Consider the following 26,739-nt stretch of genomic DNA (forward strand, 5'->3'; position numbering starts at 1 on the left):
CTCCACTCGTACTAGGATGCTTGCTAACGAGGGCACAAGCAGTTAATGTCCATCATTCTGCAAAACGGCCAATCCGCCTAAACTGTTCGGTACATCATCATTAACTTGCTTCCGGTCATTAGCTATGTGTCATAGCATGGTTAATATAGTATTCATGGATTTACATCAAACAGAAGGACAAAACCTGATTTCCTGAGAACAGTTTTCCCAGTTTTGCAAACATCCAATTTCTCATGCAGAAACCACACATATATCTATAGTTTAGCTGGCCATAACTTATCAGAGTATATTGTAAGGTTATGCACAACCAGAGGACAAGAACTTCATGTCTACCATAGTAACGGACAGGGAGAAATATCCCACTAGATAGTAGAAACATGAATTTTAGCAGTCATTGAATAATTATCAGATATCAATGAACAAAAAGTTAATTCTGGCAGCACAAGGATATTAAAGAACCTATAAAACAAGTACTTCAACCTCAGCATGATATATTCCAAAACAAAGCAGAGTATATTAAAAGTATAAGTTAGAGTAGAGAAGAGCATGTTCGGATTGACTTACAGTGGAAAGACAGACTCGACTCCAACGCCAGCCACTAATCTACGCAATCTGAAGGTTGTATTGATCCCAGCATTGCGCCTTCCCAGTACAATCCCTCTCAATGTCAATTCGCGCCGTTTGTTCTCAGGAACTTGCTGTTCATTGATTCACAGGAAGGATCAGTGCCAGAAACATATCCGAACAGCACTAAAGCAGGAACACAAGGAAATGATATACCAATCTCATCTGAATCATACATCCAGGCTGTACATCAGGAATCTCCCTCTCCGAGCGGACCTTTTCGGCTGCCTCTTTGTTCAGGATCTGCATAGTCAAACAAGAAGATTTATCTTTATGTGGTGATTTTGTCACTGTCACTGGATATAATGTGACAATATAGTTCCTGCAAGTATGTAACACTCACTCAGCATACATACATTCATAATGTGCCTGGCGGTCTTATCAGGCCTCTTGAACTTGATGCGTGGAGGGTGCTCAACCGCAGGAGAGGTGGAATCGTCAGAATCAGAAGCAACCTCAGCCGCATTCCCCACAGTCGACAAACCCCTCGTCGCACCGAGAACTTTTGCGCAGAGACCGAAACCGGAGGCGGCGGCGGCAGGAAGGGCCCGGCTCTGCACACGCACGGATTGATCTACCCCGGTCGGACGAGCGAACCCGTACGGCTGCCTGAGCTGTTTGACGGCCGAGGATGGCTGCGCCGCCCCCGGCTGAACCGCGGCTACGGGAGCAGCGGCAAGCTCCAGGAGCCTCGCTGCAGCTCCACGGCTTCCGGCTCGGCAGACATTCCGGACCAAACATTGCATCCTGAGGCCCGTGCCCTGCGAAGAATTTGCTCAGTGAACCACGGGCGGATCGAATTTTTGTCAAGAAATCGGAGTTATATGCATGTCGTTGGGCAGGGGCGGATCCAGTAGATAGCTTTAGGTTAGGGTTTCGGTGTTCAGCTTCGCACAGCATGAAGGGAAGGGGAGAGAAGGGGTGGGAGTACCTGGTGGGTGCTCGTCGCCGGCGAAGAAGACCAACGAAAGCCTCAGCACCTGGCGGCGGCGGTGGGGCTGGGAGTAACCACGAGGAGGGATGAAGCGGACGGAAGGGGAAATGCAGCGACGGGCGGCCCAGTCGGGGTTGTTGGGCGCAGCGAGAGCGCACCCACACGGGCTTTCTTCTGGGCCGTCCTTTTGTCACACATTTCTTTGAAAATTTATTTTTATTTCTCTTTCTCTTCCTTGATTTCATATCTATCCTCTTCCTGTGGTAAAAAAAAATGCAATGTAACATTTTGTATTTATTTCTGTGGTAAAATAACTATGGCTACAGTAACGATTCCTGGACCATAAAGCCTATATGTTATGGATCAGCAAACCAAGCTTACATACATGAGCTACAAGACCAATGTATTAATAATTCTGAATGTTTACATTGTGTTCATAGTGTGATTTCCAGATTCTGCTATATAAAAAAAGAGCGTCCGTGGTCAGCGAATGCGATCCAGGGTTTTGGCTTCTAGCATTCCATTTTGATATATTTTTAAAATTGGCTTGGATCACAGAATGAGTTCCGTTTAAGATTTTGTTTGGAATTGGAATTCAATTTTTTGTGATTTTCCCCCAAAAAATTATTTCCCAATTTCACCTACAAATTCGTTTGGAATATTGTGGCATACTACCGACTTTCTTCGCTATATGAACCACTATGTACTGTACTGAACTGAACCATCACGGCCATGGTAAGTATTCCTATGATGGCGATGGCAGTCTATAGATAGATGGATAAAACTTGTCGCCAATCAAGCATTCACACATGGAAAATGAGCATAAAGGAGAGACATGGATAGGTAGTATTAAACATGAGTTTATAGTTATAACAACATTTTTTAAAGAAAATAGTTAGAACAGCAGCATCTGACTTCGTATATAACAGCACAAAAGAAGCATAGAATTCTTTCAACAAAGTACGCAGAAAAAAGATGTTTCAAAAAAAGTATGCAAAAAAAAAAGATAAATTAGCTATCGAATCATGCCCTGTTCATTTAGGTTTGTTTGGCTTATAAGCCATTGCTGAAAGTATTGTTGGCTGGTTTGGTGAGAGAGAAAAATATTATTCGTTGGGGCTTATAAGCCAAATACGACAGCGAACAGGGCTGTCAATGAACACAACATTATTTAAGAAGCACTAAGCAAAAGCAGTAGAAGAGTGCACATGGCGCGAACTACCACCAGCAGGCATCGTCCGGCGACGAGGCACCACGCCTTCACACGACGCTCACGGCCTCCATGAACTCCTCGTCGGCGATTTACGCTCACGGCCTCTATGAACTCCTCGTCGGCGATTAGCTTGCTGAGCGCCTCACGAGACAGGCACACCTCCAAGGTCATGCTGCCCAGTGGCAGATCTAGAATTTTACCTCAATGTATGCCACCAAAAAAATTATATACAATTCGATAAATTTATTTTTGCACTTCAGTAAAAAATGTAAAATTTGACAACGTGATTCAGTATACATGTACTAAGTAACATAATAAGGTTTAAATTTAAGGATTAAGTTGAAACCATCCACGGAATATAATATAAATAGTTCAAAAGGCATACTACTAGAGATTTACAACGCTATTTTTCCAACTGTTTTATTCGACGCTTTTCGATCGAATGGACATGAATGTCTTAATTATATTATCTTTATTAACTTCAATGAAAATATCCCGCTGGGTGAAAGTGACTAGACAATTGTTGGGGGTAGAGACTACTGTGCCTATCCCCCCTCCATATAAAAAGGCCTAGCGCCTAATTAATCCTGAGTACCTGTATGTAAATTTGTGAACCAAAGGGGATCGGGAGAAAGATTGCCTCCTTCCATCCCCTTATAAATATAACCCAAGGGGCAGGGGCTAAGGGGGCTTCGGACTTTCCCCAAACCCTATTATTGGGGCACTTATTCTTTTTCCTATGCGGGACTAGTTCCCGAGCTTCCCCCTCGCTCTGGACGAGTTCCTTCATTGTCCCGAGCTTCCCCCTCGCCCCAGACGAGTTCCTTCGTCCTGGTTGGTGAGGGTACGAGCGAAGGGCTATAACCCCCACAACAATCATCCAAAAAACTATTGCGGAAAAATACCTCTTTCAACACTTGTCGTTGCCATGGATAAAAGCAATACCAATTTGAGAAGCTCATAAACCATATCATATATTTTGTGCCTCTTTGAGCAATCAACAATATTGGCCCCGTTCGCTGGTCTGAAACTTGACTGAAACTGGCTGGTTTTGTGAGAGAGAAACACTGTAGCGGCTGGTTGATGAACAGTGTTTGCAAGGGGATCAGCCGGCTGGTCTGAACCATCCAGACCAGCGAACGCGCCCATTGTCTATACGCTTTTTTTTAGAATCAGGAGCTTCTATTAATGAGATATAGCATGGTTCCATTCTTGCTAGATCAAGTCATGAAGAGCACTAGGTGGGATTAAATTCCACTCCACCCACTGTAGGCTGTACGCGTGAAACTTGTCTAGCACACAAATGAGGAGAGCAGAATAAACCAAAGAGCTTCCGTGTGTTCTCTCCCTCCGACTCTGATCGAGCTTTTTTGGATTATATTATATAGATTAGAAAAAACTGGGAACGTCGTGGTGTACGTAGGCATCTGGGCTTGCCGTGTGGGCGGCGTCAGGCGGGCCTCCCGTGTCTCGTGTTGGCGTGAGCATGATCTGGGTGAGTTATTCTTTTCTTTTTACAAAAACAGATGTATTGTATAAATTACGTATATGTACAGATGTACTACTACTATGCTGGGTGGTCTCGCAGGGAACCCGGCCGGCATACCCTGTGGCTCCGCCACTAATACTGCCTCCACCGGCGTGTCCCTCATACACGGTCACCTTCCCATCCAGCGCCGCCCCAGACAGCCAACGACCGACCACATCCAAAGTCATTGCCATACACGTCGAAACCGTGGTGAGCTTCCGGTCAAGGTATGTGCACGGTTTCGCATACAACAGGTTGGGATTCTGGGCCCAACATGCAAGATTGTTCCTCACCTTCGCCTCGTCAAACGACGCCACAGCACACTAAGTTTTCCAGATGGGCCAGGCCCGCTGGGCTGACACGGGCACGACCCGATAAAGCACGGCCCGGCCCGCATGGCCCCGTTCCCGTGCCTGGCACGGCCCGCACCCGTGCCTGGGCCTTGAGTTCGGCCCATGGGCCAGCACGGGCACGGCACGGAAAAGCGGCCTGGCCCGGCATCGGCACGGCCTGATGAACGCCAGCCGTTGGATCAGGAACCCTAAATGATTCTAACCGTTGGATCCGACCGTTGGAACGCGGTGTATATAAGCCACGCCGGCCTCACTCCCCTCTCCCACTCGAAAGGTGAAAGGCCGAAACCCTACTTCATTTCCCACTCCCCCGCACCGGTCTCCTCGCTTGCGCTCCGTCAGCCGTGGCGAACGGCGACTCCCAGGGGCGAGGGCGACGGCGGCTCGCCATCATCCCCTCCTCTACGTCTCGCCCTCCGGCGGCTCCTGAGCCGGAGCTACGAAGATCCAGGTAGGATACCCACCTCTACTTCTTCTCGCCATCCCGCAGCTCCCCGTTCATCTTGCTTCTTTGTCTTCAGTTCTTCTCTAACTTGTGTGTTTTGTTCTACAGATCCGCTTATCCGCTGCTGCTCGGAGGAGTCGGAGCTCCTTCTACGTCGCCGGCGACTGGGAGGTAAGAAACCCTAACCCTAGATCTGGTCTCACTTCTTCTTCTTCTCCGTTCCCAATCTAACTTCTTCTTCTTCTTCTCTTTTGTGTTTTGGCAGCTGTTTGAGGCCAGCGCCAGTGAGAATGCCGGCCGTGGCCCGGCCCCCCGCTGTCTCTGAAGACACGGTGGAGGCTAGTGCCACGGCCATGGAAGATGAAGACGAAGATGAGAGGCTGCGGAGCCTCCCTGGTGATGACGAAGACGACGACATGGGCGAAGACGACCTAGAAGAGCTCTTCGGCCGTGGAGCTCGAGCTGGCGCAGAGGGGGACCCCATCGACCTTGATGCTGCAGAAGGGGGTGGTGGAGAAGAAGACGGTGAGAACGACGACGATGACAAGGTATCACGCCCATCTACCTCTGATGTCTGGAACGACTTCAAGAAGCTCTTCAAAATCGGTCCCAAAGGTAAGAAAATCAGGTATGGCGCTGTCTGCATCCATTGCCACAAGGAGTACTCCGGTAGATCTAGTGGTGGCACTAGACATCTTCGTCGTCATCGTGCTAAATGTGCTAAGAGGCTTGAGAAAACTAGGAACTATACTCAGTCTCAAATCTCTTTTAATCCTGATGGTTCTATGCGTAATTGGGAGTACTGTCCTATGCGTGCTCGTACTGAATTGTGTCGATTGCTTGCTAGGGTAGATATTCCTATCAGCTTTGGTGAATCTAATGCTTTTGAGGAGTACATAAAAAATGCTCATAATCCTAAGTTTGTTGCTGTCTCTAGACAAACCACCACTAGAGACTTGACCAAAATGTTTGATGAAAGAAAGGTTAAGCTTGTTGAACGACTTGCTTCTGATTCTGTTAACTGTGTTTGCCTTACCTCCAATATATGGTCTGGCAATGCCAAAGAGGATTATCTTAGTGTTGTTGCTCATTACATAAATCCTGATTGGCAACTAGAGAAGAGGGTGCTTGGTCTTGTGCTTATTGATTGTTCCCATAATGGACAGAACATTGCTGATAGAGTTGCATCTGTACTTGGTGAATATGGTGTGCTTGAAAAAGTGTTTGCTGTTACTTTGGACAATGCTTCATCTAATGTTTCTGCCATGCGTATGCTTAGACCTATTTTGTCTAAATATCTTGGTCTTGAGGTTCCTGCAGAGGATCCAAGACATCCTGAATCTGCTGTTACTACTATGTTCTTGCATCAGCGTTGTGCATGTCATATAATCAACCTGATTGTTAAGGAGGCACTTGACTTTTTTAAACCTTTGATTGAAGTTTTTAGAACTGCAATATCATTTTGAACTCATCTAACCAGAGAATTGCAACATACAAAAACTATTGCATTGCAGCTGGTTTTAGGCCAAGAAAGTTTCAGTTGGACATGGATGTGAGATGGAACTCTACATATCTCATGCTTAAGACTTTGTTTCCTCATAAAGATCCTTTCACTACTTTCATTCATGCCAACTATCCTAGAGTTGAAGATGGTGAGTTGCTTCTAACTGAGGAGCATTGGACTGTTGCTGAAAAAGTATTCAAGTTTCTTGAACTGTTCTATGATGCTACAGTTGCATTGTCTGGTGTTTACTATCCTACATCTCCACTTATGCTTCATTATCTTGTTAAAATTGCTATACACCTGAATAATTATGCTAATAACATTCACCTTAGAGATATAATTCAACCTATGGTAGACAAATATAATAAGTATTGGAGGGACATACATTTGCTCTATTCTTTTGCATTCATCTTGGACCCTAGAGCTAAAATGAAAGGTTTCTCAAAAGTGCTGAGAAAGTTGATGAACCTTACCAGTACAGATTACAGTGCTTACCAGGTTGGCACTAGAGCTAGACTGACAGATGTTTACAATAAGTATGAGGAGAAGTTTGGAGCTGTTAGGTTGAGGAGGACTGTCCCTCAAAACCTGTCCGGTAAGAAAAGGTCTGCTTGGGATGAAATATATGATGATGATTCTAATTCTTCTGTTGGGGGTACATCTTCTACTTCTATGCTGCATTCTACTCTTAATCTGTCTAGAGATACATCTGCTACTGCTTTGCTGCATGCTGCTACTTCTACAGGTTTTAATGCATCTGAACTTGTTAACTACTTGGACTGTGACACTGTTAGCCAGTTGGATGATTCATTTGACATCTTGAGATGGTGGCATGAGCAAAAACTGACATATCCAGTGCTGTCCATCATGGCTAAGGATGTTTTAACTGTTCCTGTGTCTACCATATCTTCAGAATCCACTTTTAGCATGACTGGCAGGATCATCAAGGAGCGGCGAAGGAGGCTAAAGCCGGAGACGGTGGAGATGCTCACCTGCATCAAAGACTGGGAGTTGATGGAGGCAAGGCTGCAACACAATGTGGAGGACAAGGAGCTTAAAGAAGCATTTGAAGAACTCTATCTTGATTAGTGCTTATTGATGCCAAGGTACATCACTAAACCAAAACCTAACACAATGTGGAGGACATCACTAAATCTACATCATTATCCTAATGCTAACTCTGTTCTATCTGCAGCACAATGTGGAGGACAAGGACAAGGACAACTGGACAAGGACAACTGGACAAGGATTCTTGAAGAAGCTTTTGAAGACCTTGGACAATTAGTTTCTCTCTTAGTTATCATTTCTATAATGGGATTGTAATTTGAAACTTGGACAATGATGTAAGATTAAGAACAAAGAACAAGGGTGAGTTTTACCTAGGTGGGTTTTTAATGAGACAGCCATTACACAAGCTCCCTATCTATTACTATTTTCTTAACTCTCTGTGTGTTTGATCTGATTTTGCTTCTCCACTTCAATTTCTGGAGTTGTTGATTTGAAAATGTGCTTGTGAAGTTAAATATGATGCTGCCAAATTGCTTGTGACAGAAAATGTTCATAGTGCCCGGGCTGGCACGGCACTGACGTGCCACCGTGCCTGGTGGCACGGCACGGCATGCTTCAACCCTGATAGAGCCGTGCCTGGGCTGCTGTCTCAGCACGGTGGCACGTCAGGCACGGCACGGCGGGCCACCGTGCCGCTTAGTGCCATGCCTTGCCGGGCCGTGCCTGACCGGGCCGGTGCCGGGCCGGGCGGCCCAGTTGGCCAAGCACAGCACGATTTAGGAGCCACGCCGCCCAGCCAAGCCCTTTGTCCAGCACGTCGCTGACGGTGGATTTTGCGACATCAAGTACCACAGCGTTGCCCACGTACTCTTGTGGTATACTCTTCACCCGAGCGCGGCATCCGATGGCAAGCTTGTACGTGGTCTCTAGGTGTGGTGCGAGCCCCCAGGCTCGGCACACAGCTCGCCAAAGGTGAGCGAGCAGGGACTGCAACGAGGAGATGGTGGCCGTCTCGGCATTTGCCTTCGTCTTGAGCCTTTTTATGCTCTCCGCAGAGAAGTGTAAGAAACATTCCTGCACCGGCGTGTACTCGCGTCGCCGGACAATGTCCTCCAGCTTGCCGTAGAGGGACTGGCACCGGGCAGGTGTCGAGGAACCATCTGTCCAGCACAGGCTGCGGTGTGGACAGCTTGTACCCTTCACCTCCACCGCTGCTGCCCCGGTTTATCTCCGACCAGGTATTGAAGAAGAGCCAGAATGTAGCCCCATCGGCGACGCCATGGTTGAGCGACATCGCAATAAAGATGCCATCTGCGAGCTCGGTGACCTGCGCGGCCAGCACAGGGAGCGAGCTCACGACAGCTTCCACATTCAGCAGCCTGTTCAGCGGGAAGAAGGACCACACGACTGATGGGATGTACAGTGGGGTGGTTATGTGGCTCACGGTGACCTCAGGAGCCACGGCATGAATGGACTCTTCTGGATGAGTTATGCACATCCTATTCCGAGCTTGAGAAGGAGGATACCCTTCTGGATGTGGTCCACCGTGATCAGCGTGAGATCCCATGGAGTCAAGTGAATGATCTCTGGCTCTGACGGCACCATGTTCGGTGAGCTTCCGGACTCTGGCTGGACCAAACGCCTAGACACAATTTGGACACTGCCGGTGGAGCCTTCCATTTTTGTCATTATGGTTGCCAGTTGCTGCTCCAGGCTGCTGCGTAGACAGCTTATAATCTGAGACGCCCACTTAAGTGTGCCCAACAGAACGCTGCCTTTTTGCCGTATCTGATACTCTGGTAGTGGTACGCAAAGCATGGCCTGCTACTTACTTTTTTGAAAATGGAAGCAATCACCATTGTTAGTTTGGTTCTCTCCCAAGGAGAAGATTCCAGAGATATAATGCATTATTTTTTCTACTACACATTGACAGATAAATCCCAACATATTTGATGCCCCAGATTTCCCATGAAAAAAACATATGTGGGTCTTTCTAAGTCGGTCCATCCCCATCCCCATCCGTTTCCATGAAGGTCTAACGGAGCAGTATCACTATTTTATTAATATAGGTTATGAGCTACTGTAGTTTTGTATAATATAACGGAAATAAAGATTCAATACCAAGAAACTATACATACACAGTAATCAACAGACACATGAAAAGGACAGAAAAATAAACACAGTGATTGTGGGATAGGCTAAAGCATAGAGGCCAGAAAAAAGAGCAGCTAACAATAGCCCCCGTGTCAAAAAAAATACTGAGATAGCAAACACATATTACACTTGACAGCTGTTGGCAGCCGACCTCCCTGCACAGGTGAGCAGCAGCTTCAACCACACACACACACTGGTTATAGGCTAGAGGAGGAAGAAGAGGGGTGAGAACAGAGCACACACGGCCAAGTGCAGCAACTGAATTGTCTTCTCTCTGTTCCATTCCATAGAGTATACACATCTAGGAGTAGTAGCTGAACAACTAAAAGGTAAACTAGTACCGGCTGAGATCAGCCTCAACTACTCTACATGGCTTACATCAGCCTTGACTTAGTGGCCTATTGGCATACCAGCTGCAGTAGAGAGGGGAGAAGAAAAGGATAGCAAGGAATTGACATATTGCCAACTTCCTGCAGCAAAATACAAGAGCCCAGCAGCAGATTATCTTACAACAGCCTACTCAAACAACCTCAAATCAAATGAAAAACAAAAGTTTGAAGTTTGCTTATGCTGATATGCTCCAGTAAAAAGATTATCAACTTCCATAAATTATTATGCCTTGTATCGGCCACTACGAGTTGATGCTTTCGTAATCTTTGTGTGCTTATGCCTCTGTGTGCTTAACTCGGTGCCTGTTGCCTATACTGAACCAACAGATGGCTTCCTACTTGTCTCCTTCCGAAGAATTATTTTAGATAGGGTCCCATTAGTTGACATATGGCACAGATGAATTGCCAGGTACTTAATTGGAACGTCAGGGGGCTAAATGATGGCGCCCGACAGGACTCGGTCAGTGAGCTCGTGAGAACCACCGGCGCCACCATTGTATGTTTACAAGAAACAAAGATGCAAGCTATGGAACGTAATGTGGTTCGCCGAACAGTCGGAGCGAAATTTGAAAACTCCTATAGTGTGCTCCCGGCGGAACAAACACGAGGAGGCATCTTCCTTGCGGTCAACGAAGACTTCTTCGACCTCTCCGACATTGCACTTACCGCGAACACTATAACCGCGCAAATCAACATGAGGGCAGATGGAAAATGGTGGCAAATTACGGTGGTATATGGGCCGCAAGGGGAGGAGGCCAGACTTCAATTCCTCCAAGAACTGAAAAACATTCCACCACCGGAGAATGATAGATGGCTCATCCTCGGAGATTTCAACCTCATCTACCAGGCGGAAGATAAGAACAACGCCAATCTCAACCGACGTCTCATGGGGGCATTTAGAGTGACGATCGATCATTTGGGACTCAAAGAAATCAAGCTAAATGGTCGTCGATTTACCTGGAGCAATCAACAGCAAAACCCCACTCTCACTAGAATCGACAGACTACTATGTACCCCCCAGTGGGAGCTGTCCTTCCCATCGTGTTTCTTGCACTCCCTTCCTTCGCTCATGTCGGACCATACACCGCTACTACTCCAGGGACAACTTGACCACAATCACAGCACTTCCTTCTGCTTTGAAAATTACTGGACTAAGATGGATGGCTTCCAAGATCTTGTCCGCGACATTTGGAATAGACCGGTCACCACTGCTCTCCCGATCAAACGCTTGCATATCAAAATGGCGCGTGTGGCAAAAGGTATCAAGCGTTGGAAGAAAGAGAAGATAGGGGATACAAGGATGCAGCTCGCCATAGTGAAAGAAGTGCTACTACAATTAGAAGCAGCCCAAGAGCATAGGTTGCTCACTGCCATAGAACTTCACCTATGTCGCCGCCTCAAAGCCCGTAGCACTGGACTCGCGGCCATCAAAAAATCAAGAATCAGACAGAGATCGAGACTAACATACATTCGCTGTGGGGATGCTAACACAAAGTTCTTCCACACTCGAGCAAACGCACGCCGGAGAAAGAATTACATACATTGTTTACATACGGATGGGGGGGTCACGGTGGCTCATCAAGAGAAAGAAAAGGTCATTCGTGAGTATTTTAAAAATCACATTGGCGCCGCGATGCAGAGAGTTTCCACACTAAATTGGCAATCCCTTGGATACAACCAACACGATCTCTCCGATCTAGAGTTGCCTTTCTCCCAGGAAGAGATAAAATACAATATATATTCCATGCCTTCCGACAAAGCACCAGGACCGGATGGTTTCACGGGGGCCTTCTTCAAAGCGTGTTGGGAAATCATTAAGGATGATATAATGGCGGCAATGAACAGCCTATTCAACTTGAACGTCCAGGGCTTCGAATGGCTAAATTCGGCTTGCATCATCCTTCTACCCAAAAAGGCAGACGCAACAAGAGTTACTGATTTCAGACCCATCAGCCTCGTCCACAGCATTGCAAAGATCTTCTCTAAGGTGTTAGCAAACAGACTTGCCCCCCAACTCAACCAACTTGTCTCCAACTGCCGAGCGCATTCATAAAAAGAGAAGCATCCATGATAACTTCCTATACGTCCAGGGCGCGGTTCAAAGGTTGCACAAGCAAAAGATACCGGCTTTATTCATGAAACTAGATATCCACAAGGCTTTTGATACGGTTCATTGGGGGTACATCTCTATCCTCCTGCGTACATCCACTTCCACACCCTTGATTAATGGGCGACAGGGGGCCGCTTTTAGCCATGCCAAAGGCATCCGTCAAGGAGACCCACTCTCACCCATGCTATTCATCCTTGCTATGGACCCGCTTCAATGGCTGCTTGACCGGGCAACCGACCATGGGATACTCACCCCCTTACCAATCGCAGTGGCAAAATGGAGAACCTCCATGTATGCGGATGATGCCACCATTTTCATCAGCCCCACAAAAGACGATGTTCAAGCCGTCAAAGCCATCCTGAACGCTTTTGGATCATTCTCGGGACTACATATCAATCTACAAAAGAGCTCGGTGCACCCAATCAGCTGCGCAGACGTTGATCTAGACCAAGTCCTCTCACCCTTCAACGGTCATAGAGGGACCTTCCCTTGCAAGTACTTGGGCCTGCAACTCCACATCAGAGCACTACAAAAGATACACGTGCAACCTCTCATAGACCGTATCGGGCAGAGGTTACCCAAATGGAAAAGAAGATGGCTTAACAGAGCGGGACGTCTCACTCTAGTAACATCTGTCCTCTCCTCCATGCCAACCTACCACCTCACGGTGTTTCCTCTAGCTGCATGGGCTAAGAAAAAGATTGACAAAATCAGGAGATCGTTCCTCTGGAAGGGGGAGGAGAACGCCAATGGCGGACACTGCCTTGTTAACTGGCCAACTATTACCAGGCCAAAAGATCTTGGTGGTTTAGGCGTCATCGACCTTGATAGATTTGGTAGAGCCCTCCGGTTACGATGGCTTTGGCAGGAATGGATGGATGACTCCAAGCCTTGGAACGGCTCCGAGCTTCCATGTTCTGATGATGATCGTCTCCTCTTCAACTCCTCAATCATTATAACTTTGGGGGATGGTGCAAAGACTAGATTTTGGCACCAGAATTAGCTCGATGGACACGCGCCGAGGTACTTAGCACCAAACTTGTTTTGCCTAGTTTCAAGGAAAAACTGAACGGTGAAACAAGAGCTCCGGAACAACAATTGGATACGCAAGCTACAGAGGAAAATCACCTCCGCTGTCCACATAGAGGAGTTTGTGTCCCTCTGGATACGGATACAAGATGTGCACTTGCAGCAGGGCATCCAGGACACCATCACCTGGCGGTGGACCGGTGATGGGAAATACTCCACCCGCTCGGCCTACAGAATACAGTTCAGAGGCTCGCTCGCCTCCTTCAGTACAGAGTTGATCTGGAATGCGCATGTGGAGAACAAATGCAAGATTTTTGCCTGGATCTTAGTGCAAGATAAAATTCTAATGGCACAAAACCTACAGAGGAGAGGGTGGCCACACCATCAACAATGCGTGCTCTGCAATGGCCCTCTAGAGACCGGCCTCTACCTATGCCTATGTTGCCCCTTTGCTAGGGGGGGTTGGAATCAAATCCTATCGTGGGAGAACTTCACTCAGATCTAGCATCAACCCTAGGTGCAACCCACGATATCAGATCATGGTGGGAAGAGGTGGCGACGAAAGTGCCAAGATCAGAACGTAGGAGGCTGAACGGGGTACTAATCTACACCTTCTGGAACATTTGGAAAGAGAGAAATAGGAGAATCTTCGACAACAAGATACAGACGGTGCCGTAGGTGGCCTCAAAGATAAATGATGATATAGAGCAAAGGAAGAGAACAATCGATGATGTGTAGCAGATGCCCCCTCTCCGGTGGGCCGTGTGTCTTGCATGCTTGAGGGGGGGGGGGGGGGTTCCTTTCCTATCCTCGACTAACTTAGTTTGTACATAAACTCTATTTTCCCCACTTAATTGAAAGGCAGAACTCCTGCCATTGCGTTCAAAAACATAAATTATTAAAATTTTTTACCCGAGCTGTCCTTCACTCGGGCAATTCAGTGGTTGGCCAGCTGCTCCTGAGGCAACAGAGGTGGTAGACTGGTTCTAAAATTGCAATGACCATGATGAATCACATTAGTGCAGAAACAGTAAAAGAACGGTGTCAAATGATAATAGTATTGCAAATTTTTGTATTACCGTGCCAAATTGTTTGTGATCGTGTTTGAAGGTAGTACTGGAAATGACATCTTTAATTTGTATGTAGCAATGCAAGGTCCTCTGTAAAAGAACAATCAAACAAAGAGAAATCAGTGCATCAGACGCCAATATTATCCTCAAGTTAGTAAGAACTCGAAACATAGATTGCTAAGGTTGAGTCCCTTTCGAGAAAAGAAAGGGCACAATGGTTCAGTCCAATGCTTCTACTACTTAGCACGAGACTACAAGAGGTAAAATGGCCTCTACTATCTTCTTTAACATCTTGCTAAGTGAGACAAAATACCACAGAATCAAATCAAGAACAGATGTAAAAGAACCTGGGAAAAAATCCAAACTGCCAATTCAGAAAATTGTAGCTCAAAGCCTCAAACAAATTCTATCTAGGAAATTATACAGCATATCAAACTTGTTGTATAGAAGTACATCCCAGTTATAGGTAGTTCAAACCTCAAAAGCAAGCACGTGTAAACAATTATCTCTAATTTCTAAGCATGTAGACAAAGTACCAGCAAGAAGCATAAGGGCGTACCCAGTGTGGCAGTGCAGAGAGCTCCCACTCCGTGCGGGGTCTGGGGAAGGGTGTTAGTGGCAGGCCTTACCCTCGCCTATGCAATGCGAGGAGACCACGACTCGAACCTGGAACCTTCCGGTCACTGGCGGTAAGACTCTACCGCTTGCACCAGGCCCACCCTTCAAGCAAGTAGCATGACAGCAAAAAAAAAACATATTACCTCTTTGTCGGTGTTTCGAGTAAACACCAACTAGTAAATTTGTATTTGTTGCGCGTTAGGCCCGGATGATGTGCTAAAAGACATAAGATTTATACTGGTTCGAGCAGAATGTCCCTACGTCCAGTTTGCTGTTGCTGCTCGTGTTATTAGCACTGAAAGGTTCGTAGTAGGGGGTACAAACGGTTGAGAGAGGGACAGGTCCCAAGTCTCTAATGGAAAGGTTGAAAGGGCGATGAGAGCTCGGTTGCTGCTCAGCTGTGTGTTATGTGGTGCGTGGTGTGTTGAATTGATCCGTCTCCTTAGTGGGGGTGCCCTGCCTTCCCTTTTATAGATCAATGGGGAGCAGGGATTACAGATGGGAGAAAGAGAAAAAATCAGAGGCAGAGAAGGTCCTTCGAAGGTGCTGGGTCTTCCTTTTCCTCTGAGGCTGCCCCGCTGACACGGCAGACGATGTCAGGGATAGCACGTTCGCTGATCCTGATAGGGCCGTACTCTGGCTTCACTCAGCAAGTGGTCACGTCCCGTCCCGTCCCGGCGGGTGGCGCGACGCACCAGAGTGCCGAGCCACGACCTTATGGGGAGCAGACGGCGTAGAGGCCCCACATTTGTTACTGTAGATGACATGAGTTTCCTTCTTGGACCGTAGTGGTTGTCGTATGTTTCCGTCAGGATTCATGTCTGAGGCCAAATGCCAGCGCCCATAACACTGTAGGATAAATGTCGGCGCCCACAACACTATTTGGGCTCTGACATGCCTAGAAGGGCTTAAAGCGCCCGTCTGGTCATATCCTAAGGGTACTTTCCTGCAGACATGCAGGGTAAGGTCCTCGGTATTGCGGTTGACTCGAGTGGCCCGCCTTATCTGTGCGCGTAATTATGGCGAGGCGGAGTCTACCCCTAGACGTCGGGCGAGGCGAAGTCTGCCCCTAGACGTCGGACGAGACGGAGCCAGCCCTCGGACATTGGGCGAGGTGGAGCTAGCCCCCAGACATCGGGCGAGGCGGAGCCAGCCCTCAGACGTCGAGCGAGGCGGAGTCCATCCCTCGGGGGTCGGGCGAGGTAGAGCTAGCTCTCAGACATCGGGCGAGGCGGAGTCTGCCCCCAGACATCGGGCGAGGCAGAGTCCAGCCCTCAGGGGTCGGGTGAGGCGGAGCCAAACTTTGGTCATTGGATAAGAAGTGTAGTTGCATTCTTATCTATTCGGAAGCATCAATGTTTGATGGTTATTAGCTTCTCCTCTTTGGGTACCCCCGTACTAGGTCCCCAATAGTAGCCCCCGAGCCCCCGGGTGATTCGGATAGAATCGCCTGGGGGTGATTTGACTTGCCAGAGGGTGCGCGTGAGCACACCCGATGGGTGTAGCCCCTGAGCCCCCGGGTGATTTGGATAGAATCGCCTGGGGGGTATTTCGATTGCCAGAGGGTGCGCGCGAGCGCACCCATCGGGTGTAGCCCTCGAGCCCCTAGGTGATTCTGATAGAATCACTCGGGGGGTAATTCGGACCCTTCGCGGGTATGGCTGTGAGATTTGGTGCTTTGATAACTGGATAGTTCGATTGGAGTCTCGGTATCCCGTTCGCGGGGATCTGGCAAGAGTCAGCCTGGCTGAGACTCAATTGTGGGTCGAGATATTTGTGGCACCCATGTGCCTGGGTTTTGGCCGCTTGCGGGCCCATCCTTCATCGTAAGGCTGCCTTGGGACGGTCGTCAAAACCATTGATGGGCCATCCCTCGAACTCCTGGGCCCAGGTGGGCCAAAGGAACGCTTTTTGCCCCATATCTCTTCTGGTGGTAAAGAGTCATGGTCCGCCTGGGAAGGCAAAACGTCTGGCGCATCTTCAGAGGAAAAGGATAGGGATTACAGGCATATATCCCATGTGGTGACGTGGTGGCGAAACGTGGCAGACGTGGAGATCCAGGCGGACGGTTGCCTTCCTCACATCCGTCGCTCGTATAAAACCAAAGGGTTCGCCCCCAAGGTTTCGTACATTGCCTCCTTGCCTTTGCATCTACAACCTCCGCCGCCAATCGCCTAAGCCTCCCGCATCCGCATCTCAGTCACCGTCAAGTTCGCATCCATCCACTCCAATCGTTTAATGGAGCCATGGTGTAGATCCGATGTCACCCTCCAGTGCCTAGAGGGCCTCGTTCGCCATGGCCTTCTTTGTGCGTAGACCACCATGCGAGGAGTGGCGGCTGCCTGGCAATGAGGACACGCCGTCGCCATCCGAAGGCTACGTTGTGTCCTTCGCTCACTTTCATGAGCAGGGATTCACCACCCCTGCCCACAAGTTCCTTTGGGGGTTGCTGCATTACTACAATGTGGAGCTACATCACCTTACTCCCAATGGGATCCAGCACGTTGCGGCTTTCATCATCCTGTGTGAGGGGTTCTTGGGGATTAGTCCCCACTTCGACCTGTGGTGGTATTTCTTCACTGTTACCCTCCTGAAGAAGCGGGAGAAGAGGCAAGAGCTGAACGTGCTGATGGGATGCGTCGGCATCCAGCTCCGCAACAACCAGGTCAACGAGTACCCGCCGATGCATTTGTTAACCTCCAACAAGGGGTGGCATTCGCATTGGTTCTACATCAAGGACGATGCAGCTGCCCCCTTGCAGCGTTCAGTGGGCGCCTCATCGAAGAGGTCCTAGAATCATGGAGGAAGTGGGGGTCCCGGATAAAGACAAGAAGAAAATCTAGGACCACCTCACCGCCATTCGAATTCTAAAGGAGAGGGGCGTGAAGGGGTCAGGGATCATTGGTGCCTACCATACACGGAGAGTGGCGCCGCTGATGAGGCACGCGCTTCCCCTGCACATGATGGCGCCCGGGGTGGCGCTTGACGGGACGGTGCTCGCCGAGGGAGCGCTCTCCCCCTCCGAAGTGGCATAGCGCATCAAGGAGGCGATGGAGCCTTCACGGGACGATGCCGACGCCATTCTTGATTTTGTGTATCCGGTACCAGGGCATCCCCCAATGCAGCCAGAACTAGGGTACATTGACTTCGTAACTTCTCTTTCCCCGTGCCTCCTTTTTAATTGAGCTCCCGACCCCTTGATGCTGATATTGAGACAGGGGAACCAGCCAAAGAGACTCGTCTTTATGGATCATTCGGCCCCGCTGCTGAAGGACCCACTCATGGTGGCGGTGAATTGCACCGTGGCTGAGTGGCAGAAGAAGGACAAGGAGGACAAGAGGAGGAAGAAGCAACAAAAGTTGTGGGCATAGGAGCGAGAAGAGGAGATAGACAGTGACGACGACGATGATGACGATGATGAGGATGACGAGGTAGTTGCCAACATTGAGTGGGATGACCCGGCGAGCGAGGATACATTAACAGGTATCCACTCATCCGTGCATGGGCCTTTCCCATTCCACGTGGGGGAAAGCACGTCCGCGGGGCCGGCGGAGACGGGCCGAACTGTCGGCCTACCCCAGGAGATAGCAGGAGCAGGTGGGTCTACTGCCACGCCTGAGGTGCCAGCATAGGGGGGTTGCCTCATCGCCGTGCCTCAAGAGCTATCAAGCGTGGCCGGATCTGTCGCCGCGCCCGAGGTGTTGGTGGAGGGGGCGACTCCATTGCCGCACCGTCGGACGCAAGAGAGGTGGGTCCCTCTACCTAGGAGCTAGGGGTAGGCTCAAAACGGTCCCGCCCCAATGAGGCGGAGTAGAGGCCCGAGGGTTCGTCCCCCAAACATCTCCGCCGCCCAACAACGCCAACGTAAGTCATCAGCTTCTCTGTTTTCTCTGTTTTTGCCTGTTGTCATCATGACTCACGCTTTTTGTTTCTTCTATAGCATCGAGAGATGGGTCAGACAAGGCACTTCTTTAGCGATGGTGCCCAAGAAGAGCATCGCCCTTCAGGCAAGGCGGGAGCCATCGCTTGACATTGCTCCCGTTTCAAGCGAGAGCGGAGCCGGCGTCATGGCCTCATTGGCCGATTAAGTGCCACTTGCGGTGGTGCCCATGCTCTCGATGGGTCAAGCGATCAATGAGGCTGAGGGGGCGCCCTCAGAGGTTGCCAAGCAAACGACGATGGAAGCGATTCCGCTGCTAACTTCAGAGCGGGCGAAGCTACCGGTCGCATTCGTTGCATCGACCATGGCGGGCATGGCGCAGCCGGACGAGGTCCCGTCGATGGAGGTAGAGGTGACGGGGGTTATGACTAATGGGTCGCAGCCAGAAGCTATGGTAGTGGCGCCTGAGGCAGTGGCACGCCCCATGCTACCGGTGGCCCAAGTGATGACGCCCGTCGTGGGCAGGACTGGAGGGGGTTGTGGCCGAGGGACCCCCGAACAGCGCGGTGGTTGCTGAGGAGACCGGTAGGGAGTTGTCCCTAGTCCTGACACTAGGGGGCAGCCACCCACCCACATGGGATGAGCCCCTACTCTTGTGGGGGAGTCCGTAGGACCTGTCGTTGGAACTCTTCACCCTCGATGATGCCACCGAGGGCATGGAGCGAGAGAGTCTCAATGAGGGGATCATGGCCACGCTAGAAGCTCTGAACCTAGCTAGGGGTGCCCTATGAGACGTCATCATTCCCACTAGCTAGGTATTCACTTAGTCTTGCCTCTCGCCCTCCTCTTTCTTCATCTATTTTTGTGTTCTGACCACCGTCTTTTTCAGTCTCTTATTGCTCGCAACAGGGAGAAATCCTGGTTCCTTCACGAACACAAGGAGGACTAGGACCACCTCATCGATGAGGCACGGCTGCACCAAGACGTGACCACCCAACTCCAATAGAGGGTGGCCGAGTTGACTCCCCTTGCTACGGAGGCGGACCATCTTTGATGGCGGGAGGCCAAGGCCCGCCAGGACACAGAGGACGCCGAGAAGTCTTTTGATAAACTATCAGAGAGGGCACAACGGGATGAGGAGGAGGCCACCAGAGTGCGGAAGGAGCGGGACGAGCTGCTCCAGCGGGATGCCGAGACCTACCAGTGGATTGTCGACCTCCTGGCCGAGGCCAAGAAGGAGCGGGATCTTAGGCTAGGAGCCTGAGGAGAGGTCCACGACCCTAGAGCAGAGGGCAAAACTAGACACCGAGGTGGTCACCCGGCTGTGCAAGGAGCGAGACGAGCTATGCTAGACTACGGAGAGGCTCTGCTCAGAGCATGACGTGGCCCGCGGGGAGCGTGACCAGGCCATCCGAGAGCATGATGAGGCGCAGTAGAGGATCAACTCTCTCTAGGCCGAGCTTGGAACCACAAAAGTCTAGAAGCTAATGGCCGAGGGTGCCGCTGCCATACTAGCCATGGATCTTGCCAAGGCGAGGAGTCTTCTTTAGGCGGAGAGCGATGAGTTTGATGTCTTGAAGGTTGCCCTTAGTGTAATCTGCAACGACCTATGGGTGGTGCAGGCGGAGGTGACCAGCTCACTCGTGACCCGTGCCATAGATATCATGGCATGGGTGCGCTAGCTGGAGAAGGAAGCTCTTCGCTCAAGGATCACCCAAGCCTTCGCCATCGCCCGCTCGCATTACGATGAAAGCCTCCGGGCTGGATGAAATAGAAGCGGCGGTGGCTCCTCTCGCGGAAACCCTGGCGAGCAAAGTTGAAGACATGGTTCTCCCCTAGAGCGGGGTAGTTAGTCGAATGGGCTTGATGGATATTATCTATAATCTGTGGACAAGTGTCGGCACTTTTGTGTCTTAAAAACATATTCGTAATTTTGTTTCGTTAAACAAATTCGTAATTTTGTTTCATTTCATTGAACTTGCTTTCTTCATTTTTCGTATTCAAAAAAAAGGGCTCATGCAATCCAACCCTTCTGTTCGCTAAGACCATAGGGCCCAAGGTGTGTAAGAGGGAAACTTTGATTATGCCGCTGAGCAAAGTTACCATAGCTGTTGGGGCGTGGGTTTTTTGCAGTCTAACCAGGCATGCTCGGTTATTCATTCCCACAAACCTTGCCACTAACCTTAACGTGAGGAAGAGGTTCAACACAGTGACTATTTCGAACAAAAAGGGCGTATTTATACCTTTATCAGCCCCCGAGTGAGATCCGACCCCTTGCGGTTGCTGGGGTTGAGTGTCACTGGAGACCGAAGAGAGGATAGCGAAACTACTCTTGTATTTGTGCGTACCCCTTCCTTAGGATTTTAGCTATCATTCTACGACCGTGCATTTGGTCTCCTTGCAAGTCCAACCTTCCCTGGGCCCCCACATGTGGTGGGGATTTGGTCAAGGGTCGGCTCATTTTTGTGACTGTCACCCCATCCGAGGTTTTCACAACCGGAGGGGTTAAGGCAATGTCACTTGCCTTGATGGCTTGAGTGACGCGCTTGATGAGCTCGCTAATGGGGATGTTCGAATGGAATCCAGTCCCGTCGCTCGTGACAGGGTCGGCAAAGCCCTCGGGTGGCATTTCGTTGCTCCTTAACCCGCTTTCCAACAGATTCCCCCTCAATGGGGATTCTATGGGCTCGGCTAGAGGCTGGATTGAACAAGAAGGTTGAGATGACTCTATCTGCCTCTATGCGGGTTGGGCGAAGGCTGTTGAGGCTCATCTGCATTTTCTCCCTTGGCTCTTGTTTGACGTGAGGCGGCCTTGGGCCCTTCGCAGGCCGGCCTTCGAACCTCGGTCTCTCGATCTAGGATCGGGTGCCTCGAGCCCCCGAGCCCCATGGGGTCTGATAGGGGTCGATCGTGTTTCACACGTCACCCCGTCCTCAGTTTTCATAACTGGAGGGGCTGAGCTAACAACACTTGCCTCGACGGCTCGAGTGTTGCGCTCAATGAGCTCACTAACAGGCATGTTCGAGTAGAATCCGGGTCCGTCATCCGCTGACGGGGTCGATAGAGCCCTCATGTGGCATTCCACTACTTCTTAACCCGCCTCCCAGCAGATGCCTGAGCCGTTCGATTGGCTCGGGTGGCCCGTTGGCCTCTCCTTGATGGAGATTCTGTGGGCTTGGCTCAAGGGTTAGAATAGAACGAGAAGGGTCAAGATGTCCCTGTCCGCTTCTGAGCAGGGTCGGGTAGGGCCACTGGGGCTCATCTTAGTTTTTCTCCCCTGGCTCTGTTTGACATGAGGCGGCCTCGATCCCTTCGTGGGCTAGACTTCGAACCTTGATCAGTTGCCACTCATATCGAATGAGACGACTATCGCTTCATGACGCGACACAAAGCATTGAGATGTAGTAATTGCATATGCAACGCTTGGATATATGGGATGAATGTATGATATAATGGAAACGAAAGTGAGGGTCGGTGATGTTACCTTGGTGGCATGAGTGATGGGGAACTCTTACCGAATATGTCCATGCGGGGTTCAAGTCCGACGTTCGTGATGGGGCTAGTGTAACCTACACGAGCATTGTAATTTTTTGTTTCTCTCTCTCGACAGTGATATGAGCCGTTCGATTGACTTGGGTGATCTGACAGCTTCTCCTTGAATTAGATTCCATAGGTAGACCCCTCCGAACCCTTCTCGAGAAGGCGGATGCTAAAGCTTGGGGTGCGGGGACAAAGAATTCGATCACGCTGGTGAACAAAAATGTCATAGCCACTGGGGTGTAGGGTCTAGCGGTTCGACCAGTTCTACTCAAAGTTTACACCCGCACACCGTGCCTCCTATTTTTAAACATAAGGAGGGGTTAGGCAAAGAGAATGTCTAAACGAGTAAACACTCTCGGTAGCCCCCTAGCGATGCCCGCACCCTGCCAGTTGCTGGGGTCGGAGGCTCGGTAGTGAAATTGATACGTAAAGTAAGTAAATAAGGGTGCTTATCTTTCAGCGAACGTTTGGTTCCTCAACCCCATCGTTCGGCGTTCGCTCAGGCCGTCCGATAGACTCAGGAGGCCCGTTGGTCTCCCCTTGATGGAGGTTCCATCATTGGGCCCTTCCAGGTCCTACCTGGGAAGGCGGAGAGCTACCTTGTTTCTCACGCCTGGCAGTGCGGTATTGGTGGGCCATGCCCAAGCCACATCCTATTTGACCAGGCACCATCTCATCGAGCAGGGCATGTCTCGTCGGTCAAGACGCGTCCCATCGAATTCCCATCCGCATTGAATAGGGGAAGGGAGAGGGTTTTTCGCCCCAATCATTCGCCTTTCTCCAGCTACTGCGTCTCCTTCTTAAATAGAGGAAGGGAGACAGTTCTCGCCCCGTTCCTCCGCCTATTCTTGAGCTACTGCCTCTCCTCCTTCTTCCTTCTCGCCGAGTGCGTTCGTGCATCGCGGCGGTTCCTAAGTGAGAGAGGGTGAAGTGAGGGAGAGGAGAACTCACAGATCCATTTGTGAATCCAGAGCATGATGTTGAGCTGGAGGTCATCCAACATAGATGAGATGGTGTTGGCCGCCTTCACCAAGAAGGGGCCGCTTCCGCCAAAAGAGGAGGCGCACTGGAGGGTGCTGCACATCACTAGCTTTGTCACTGCCTGTGAGGCCTTCGTCGGGATGGAGCCAGATGTGGACTTCTTCTGACGAATCTTCTCTGGGCAAGCCTTGTCGGTGGGGAAGCTGCCCAGGTCTGCACCGATGGGGGGTTTTGCCCTTGTAGCCGCTCAGGTCGGCCAGTTCATCAAGACTTTGAGATACTGGAGACATCCATCAGTCATGGCGGCTATACTTTAGCAGGCAGCGTCCTCATCTAGGAGTTGCCTCATCCCGAGGTGTCATTGTTAGGGTTGTGGCTGATCATGATGGCATAGTCTCTAGATGCCCTGGCGAAGACACCACGATGAAAGCTCTAGTTTGGTTTTGGTTAATTGATGAAACCCTAAGTGCTAACCTAGTTTATCAAAGTGATTATGAGATAGGTAGCACTATTCCAAGTGGTGAAGCAAATGAAGATCATGACATGATGATGGCGATTCCATGGTGATGATCAAGTGCTTGTACTTGGAAAAGGAGAAAGGAAAACAAAAGGCTCAAGGCAAAGGTAAAGTGGTAGGAGCCTTTTCATTTCGGTGCTCAAGACACTTAGCGAGTGTGATCACATTTAGGTTCGATAACTGTAATATTAAGAGGGGTGAAACTCATATTGAAATGTGGTTATCAAAGTGCCACTAGATGCTCTAACTCATTGCATATGCATTTAGGTTCTAGTGGAGTGCTAACACCTTTGAAAATGTTTGTAAAAATATGCTAACACACATGCACGAAGGTGATACACATTGTGTTTAGCACTTGGGAACAAGGGTTTGAAACTCCACCAGTGGAGTGTCTGCCCGTAGAGTGCAGACAGTCCGATGGTGCCACCAGCATCCTATACAGAAAAGACAGGGTTTCACAGAGTACACTGGACGCTGGTCACGTAGTGATGGGACGCTAGGGTCCTACGTGTCCGGTCGCCCTAATTTTTAGTAGACTAAGGATCCAACGACTCTATTTCATGAGGGCTTCTATTTAAGCCCCATGGCTGGCTCATGCTCACTCTCTTGGCCATTTGTATTAACATAGCAACCTTGTGAGCTTAGCCAAAGCCCTCCCACTTGATCATCTTTGTGAGATTGGGAGAGAATCCAAGTGCATTGCTTGAGTGATTGCATCTAGAGGCACTTGGTATTCATGTTTCGCTGTGGGATGCACTTGTTTCTCTTGGTGGTTGCCGCCACCTAGACGGCTTGAAGCAGCAAGGATCGTCGAGCGGAGGTTGGTGATTGTCTCCGGCTCCGATCGTGGTGATTGTGAGGGGTCTTGTGCCTTCCCCAGCGGAGCACCAAAAGGTAACTCTAGTGGATTGCTCGTGTCATTGAGTTACCTCACTTGTGGGTAGGTTCTTGCGGTGTCCAATTGTGTGGACGAGGTTCGTGCAACACCTCTTAGCCGCCGAACCACCAAGTGTTGGTCGACACAATGGGGACTAGCGTGCCGGCAAGCACGTGAACCTCGAGAGAAAAATTGGTTGTCTCTTGCCCTTTGGTATTCTCCCGGTGATTGATTTAGTATTCATCTTGTGATTGGTTCACTCCTCTACACAGCGGTATAGTCACCCTACTCACTCATTTATATTCTTGCAAACTAGTTGTAGCAAGCTCTTTAGTGTAGCTAGAATTGAGAGCTTGCTTTGTAGTTTAAGTTCATCTAGTGGAGCTCTTTAGTGTAGCAAGTGTGAGAGCTCTTAGTGAGTAGTGACATAACAAATTGTGTGTTTAGTGATCATAGCAACTAGAATTGTTGGATAGGTGGCTTGCAACCCTTGTAGAGCTAGAGCAAGTTTGCATTTCGCTATTTGTTATACTAATCAAATTGCTCTGGTTGGTTTCTAGATTTTTAAATAGGCTATTCACCCCCCCCTTTGGCCATCTTAGGACCTTTCACACGATCACCGATGTGGTGCTCGACGTTGCAGACGACGGCACCCTCAGGGATCCCACGGAGCGGTAGGACGTTTGTCAGTGGAGAGCGTGGCGCGGCGGCCGCAGTAGTATTTAGAGTAGAAGTGGTCAGCAAATGTAACCATTTAAGTTGTGGGGGAGCCCCCGTGTGAATAGTTCTTTGTATTCATGAATACATCAGTCCCTTTTCGTGATGAAATCACTTTGTAATGGGAAGCTTGTCACATCCATTTCCTAGCAATAGTCGTGCCGTTTGCTCGATTCGGGCTACCTGTTGAAACAAGAATTTCCTACGGATATAAAGGATGCAGATATCCCACGCAAGAATTTAGTTGGGTAGATAAGCCAAGTGACGAATTTGTGTGAAAACGGATAAGTTCTCAGATTTTGTTACAGCAAACAGCTTTTTAGCTCTTCTCCCTCTTTTTGCAAAAAGTGGTTTAGTGCCTTTTGACCCTTCCCATAGTTAAGTTCATAAAAGCTTGGAGCACGGGTGAGCTAGCTCTAATCACGCTGGTGAGCAAAGTCACCGTAGCCGCTGGGGCATAGGTGCCTCGTAGTTCGCCCAATTTTACTCAGAGCTTGTTCCTGAAATCCTAGCTCTTAGGATTTACCATGAGAAAAGAGGGTAGACATAGAGAACGTTCGCAGGATAAATGTACCCATACTAGCCCTCGAATGAGACTCAACCCCTCGCACTTGTAGGGGTCTAATGTCACAAAAGATCAGGGATTATAATGACAAAACTGATAAGAGAAAGTATGCGTTTATTTAGGGGTAAAAATGATGTAGCTGCTCGATGTTCCAGGCATTGGTGAAGACCTCACCGTTGATGGTTTTCAACTTGTAGGCGCCTGGCTAGAGTACCTCCGTGATGACGTATGGTCCCTCCCATGGCAGGGAGAGCTTGTGGCAGTCCTTGTTGCTGTGTATGAGGCAAAGGACCAGGTCCCCGACATTAAAGGCTCAGCCCCACACCCGTCGGCTGTGGTACCATCACAATGCCTGTTGGTACTTGGCCGAGCGGAGGAGGGCGACATCACGTGCTTCGTCCAGCTAGTCCATGGCATCCTCGTGGGATGCCTTGACTCCCTATTCATCATATGCCCTGATCCTTGGTGCTCCATAGTCGAGGTCAGTTGGGAGGACGGCCTCGGAACCGTAGACCATGAAGAAGGGCATGTAGCCGGTGGCTCGACTAGGAATTGTCCTTAGGCTCCAGAGTACCACGGGGAGCTCGACGACCCACCGTGCGCCAAACTTGTTCAACCGGTTGAAGATCCTAGGCTTGAGGCCCTGTAGGACCATGCCATTTGCGCACTTGACCTGCCCGTTC

General features: G+C 49.6%; 1 protein-coding gene and 1 pseudogene across 1 annotated transcript; both read right to left on the reverse strand.

Annotated features, from left to right (window-relative positions):
• Positions 1-114: 114 nt before the first annotated feature.
• Positions 115-1,686, reverse strand: LOC136501926 (large ribosomal subunit protein bL19cy-like). The gene is made up of 4 exons (XM_066497441.1): positions 1,556-1,686; positions 981-1,385; positions 781-867; positions 115-698 (listed from the first exon to the last, which is right to left on the reverse strand). The coding sequence occupies exons 2-4, from the start codon at positions 1,368-1,370 to the stop codon at positions 561-563; spliced, it is 615 nt and encodes a 204-aa protein (XP_066353538.1). The 5' UTR covers positions 1,371-1,385; positions 1,556-1,686; the 3' UTR covers positions 115-560.
• Positions 1,687-1,774: 88 nt separating this feature from the next.
• On the reverse strand, positions 1,775-9,965 carry LOC136499303 (protein ENHANCED PSEUDOMONAS SUSCEPTIBILITY 1-like; annotated as a pseudogene).
• Between the last annotated feature and the right edge of the window lie 16,774 nt (positions 9,966-26,739).

Source organism: Miscanthus floridulus, chromosome 13, assembly GCF_019320115.1.
Source record: "Miscanthus floridulus cultivar M001 chromosome 13, ASM1932011v1, whole genome shotgun sequence".
Classification (NCBI taxonomy): domain Eukaryota; kingdom Viridiplantae; phylum Streptophyta; class Magnoliopsida; order Poales; family Poaceae; genus Miscanthus; species Miscanthus floridulus.

What these genes read in the sequence shown, in the direction of transcription:
- LOC136501926 (XM_066497441.1), bottom strand. Translation starts at nt 1,370, where the DNA reads ATGCAATGTTTGGTCCGGAATGTCTGCCGAGCCGGAAGCCGTGGAGCT. An exon ending in CCGCCAGGCACATTATGAAT is followed by an intron (nt 868 to 980) that starts GTATGTATGCTG and finishes TTGACTATGCAG; the next exon opens with ATCCTGAACAAAGAGGCAGC. An exon ending in GTATGATTCAGATGAGATTG is followed by an intron (nt 699 to 780) that starts GTATATCATTTC and finishes ATCAATGAACAG; the next exon opens with CAAGTTCCTGAGAACAAACG.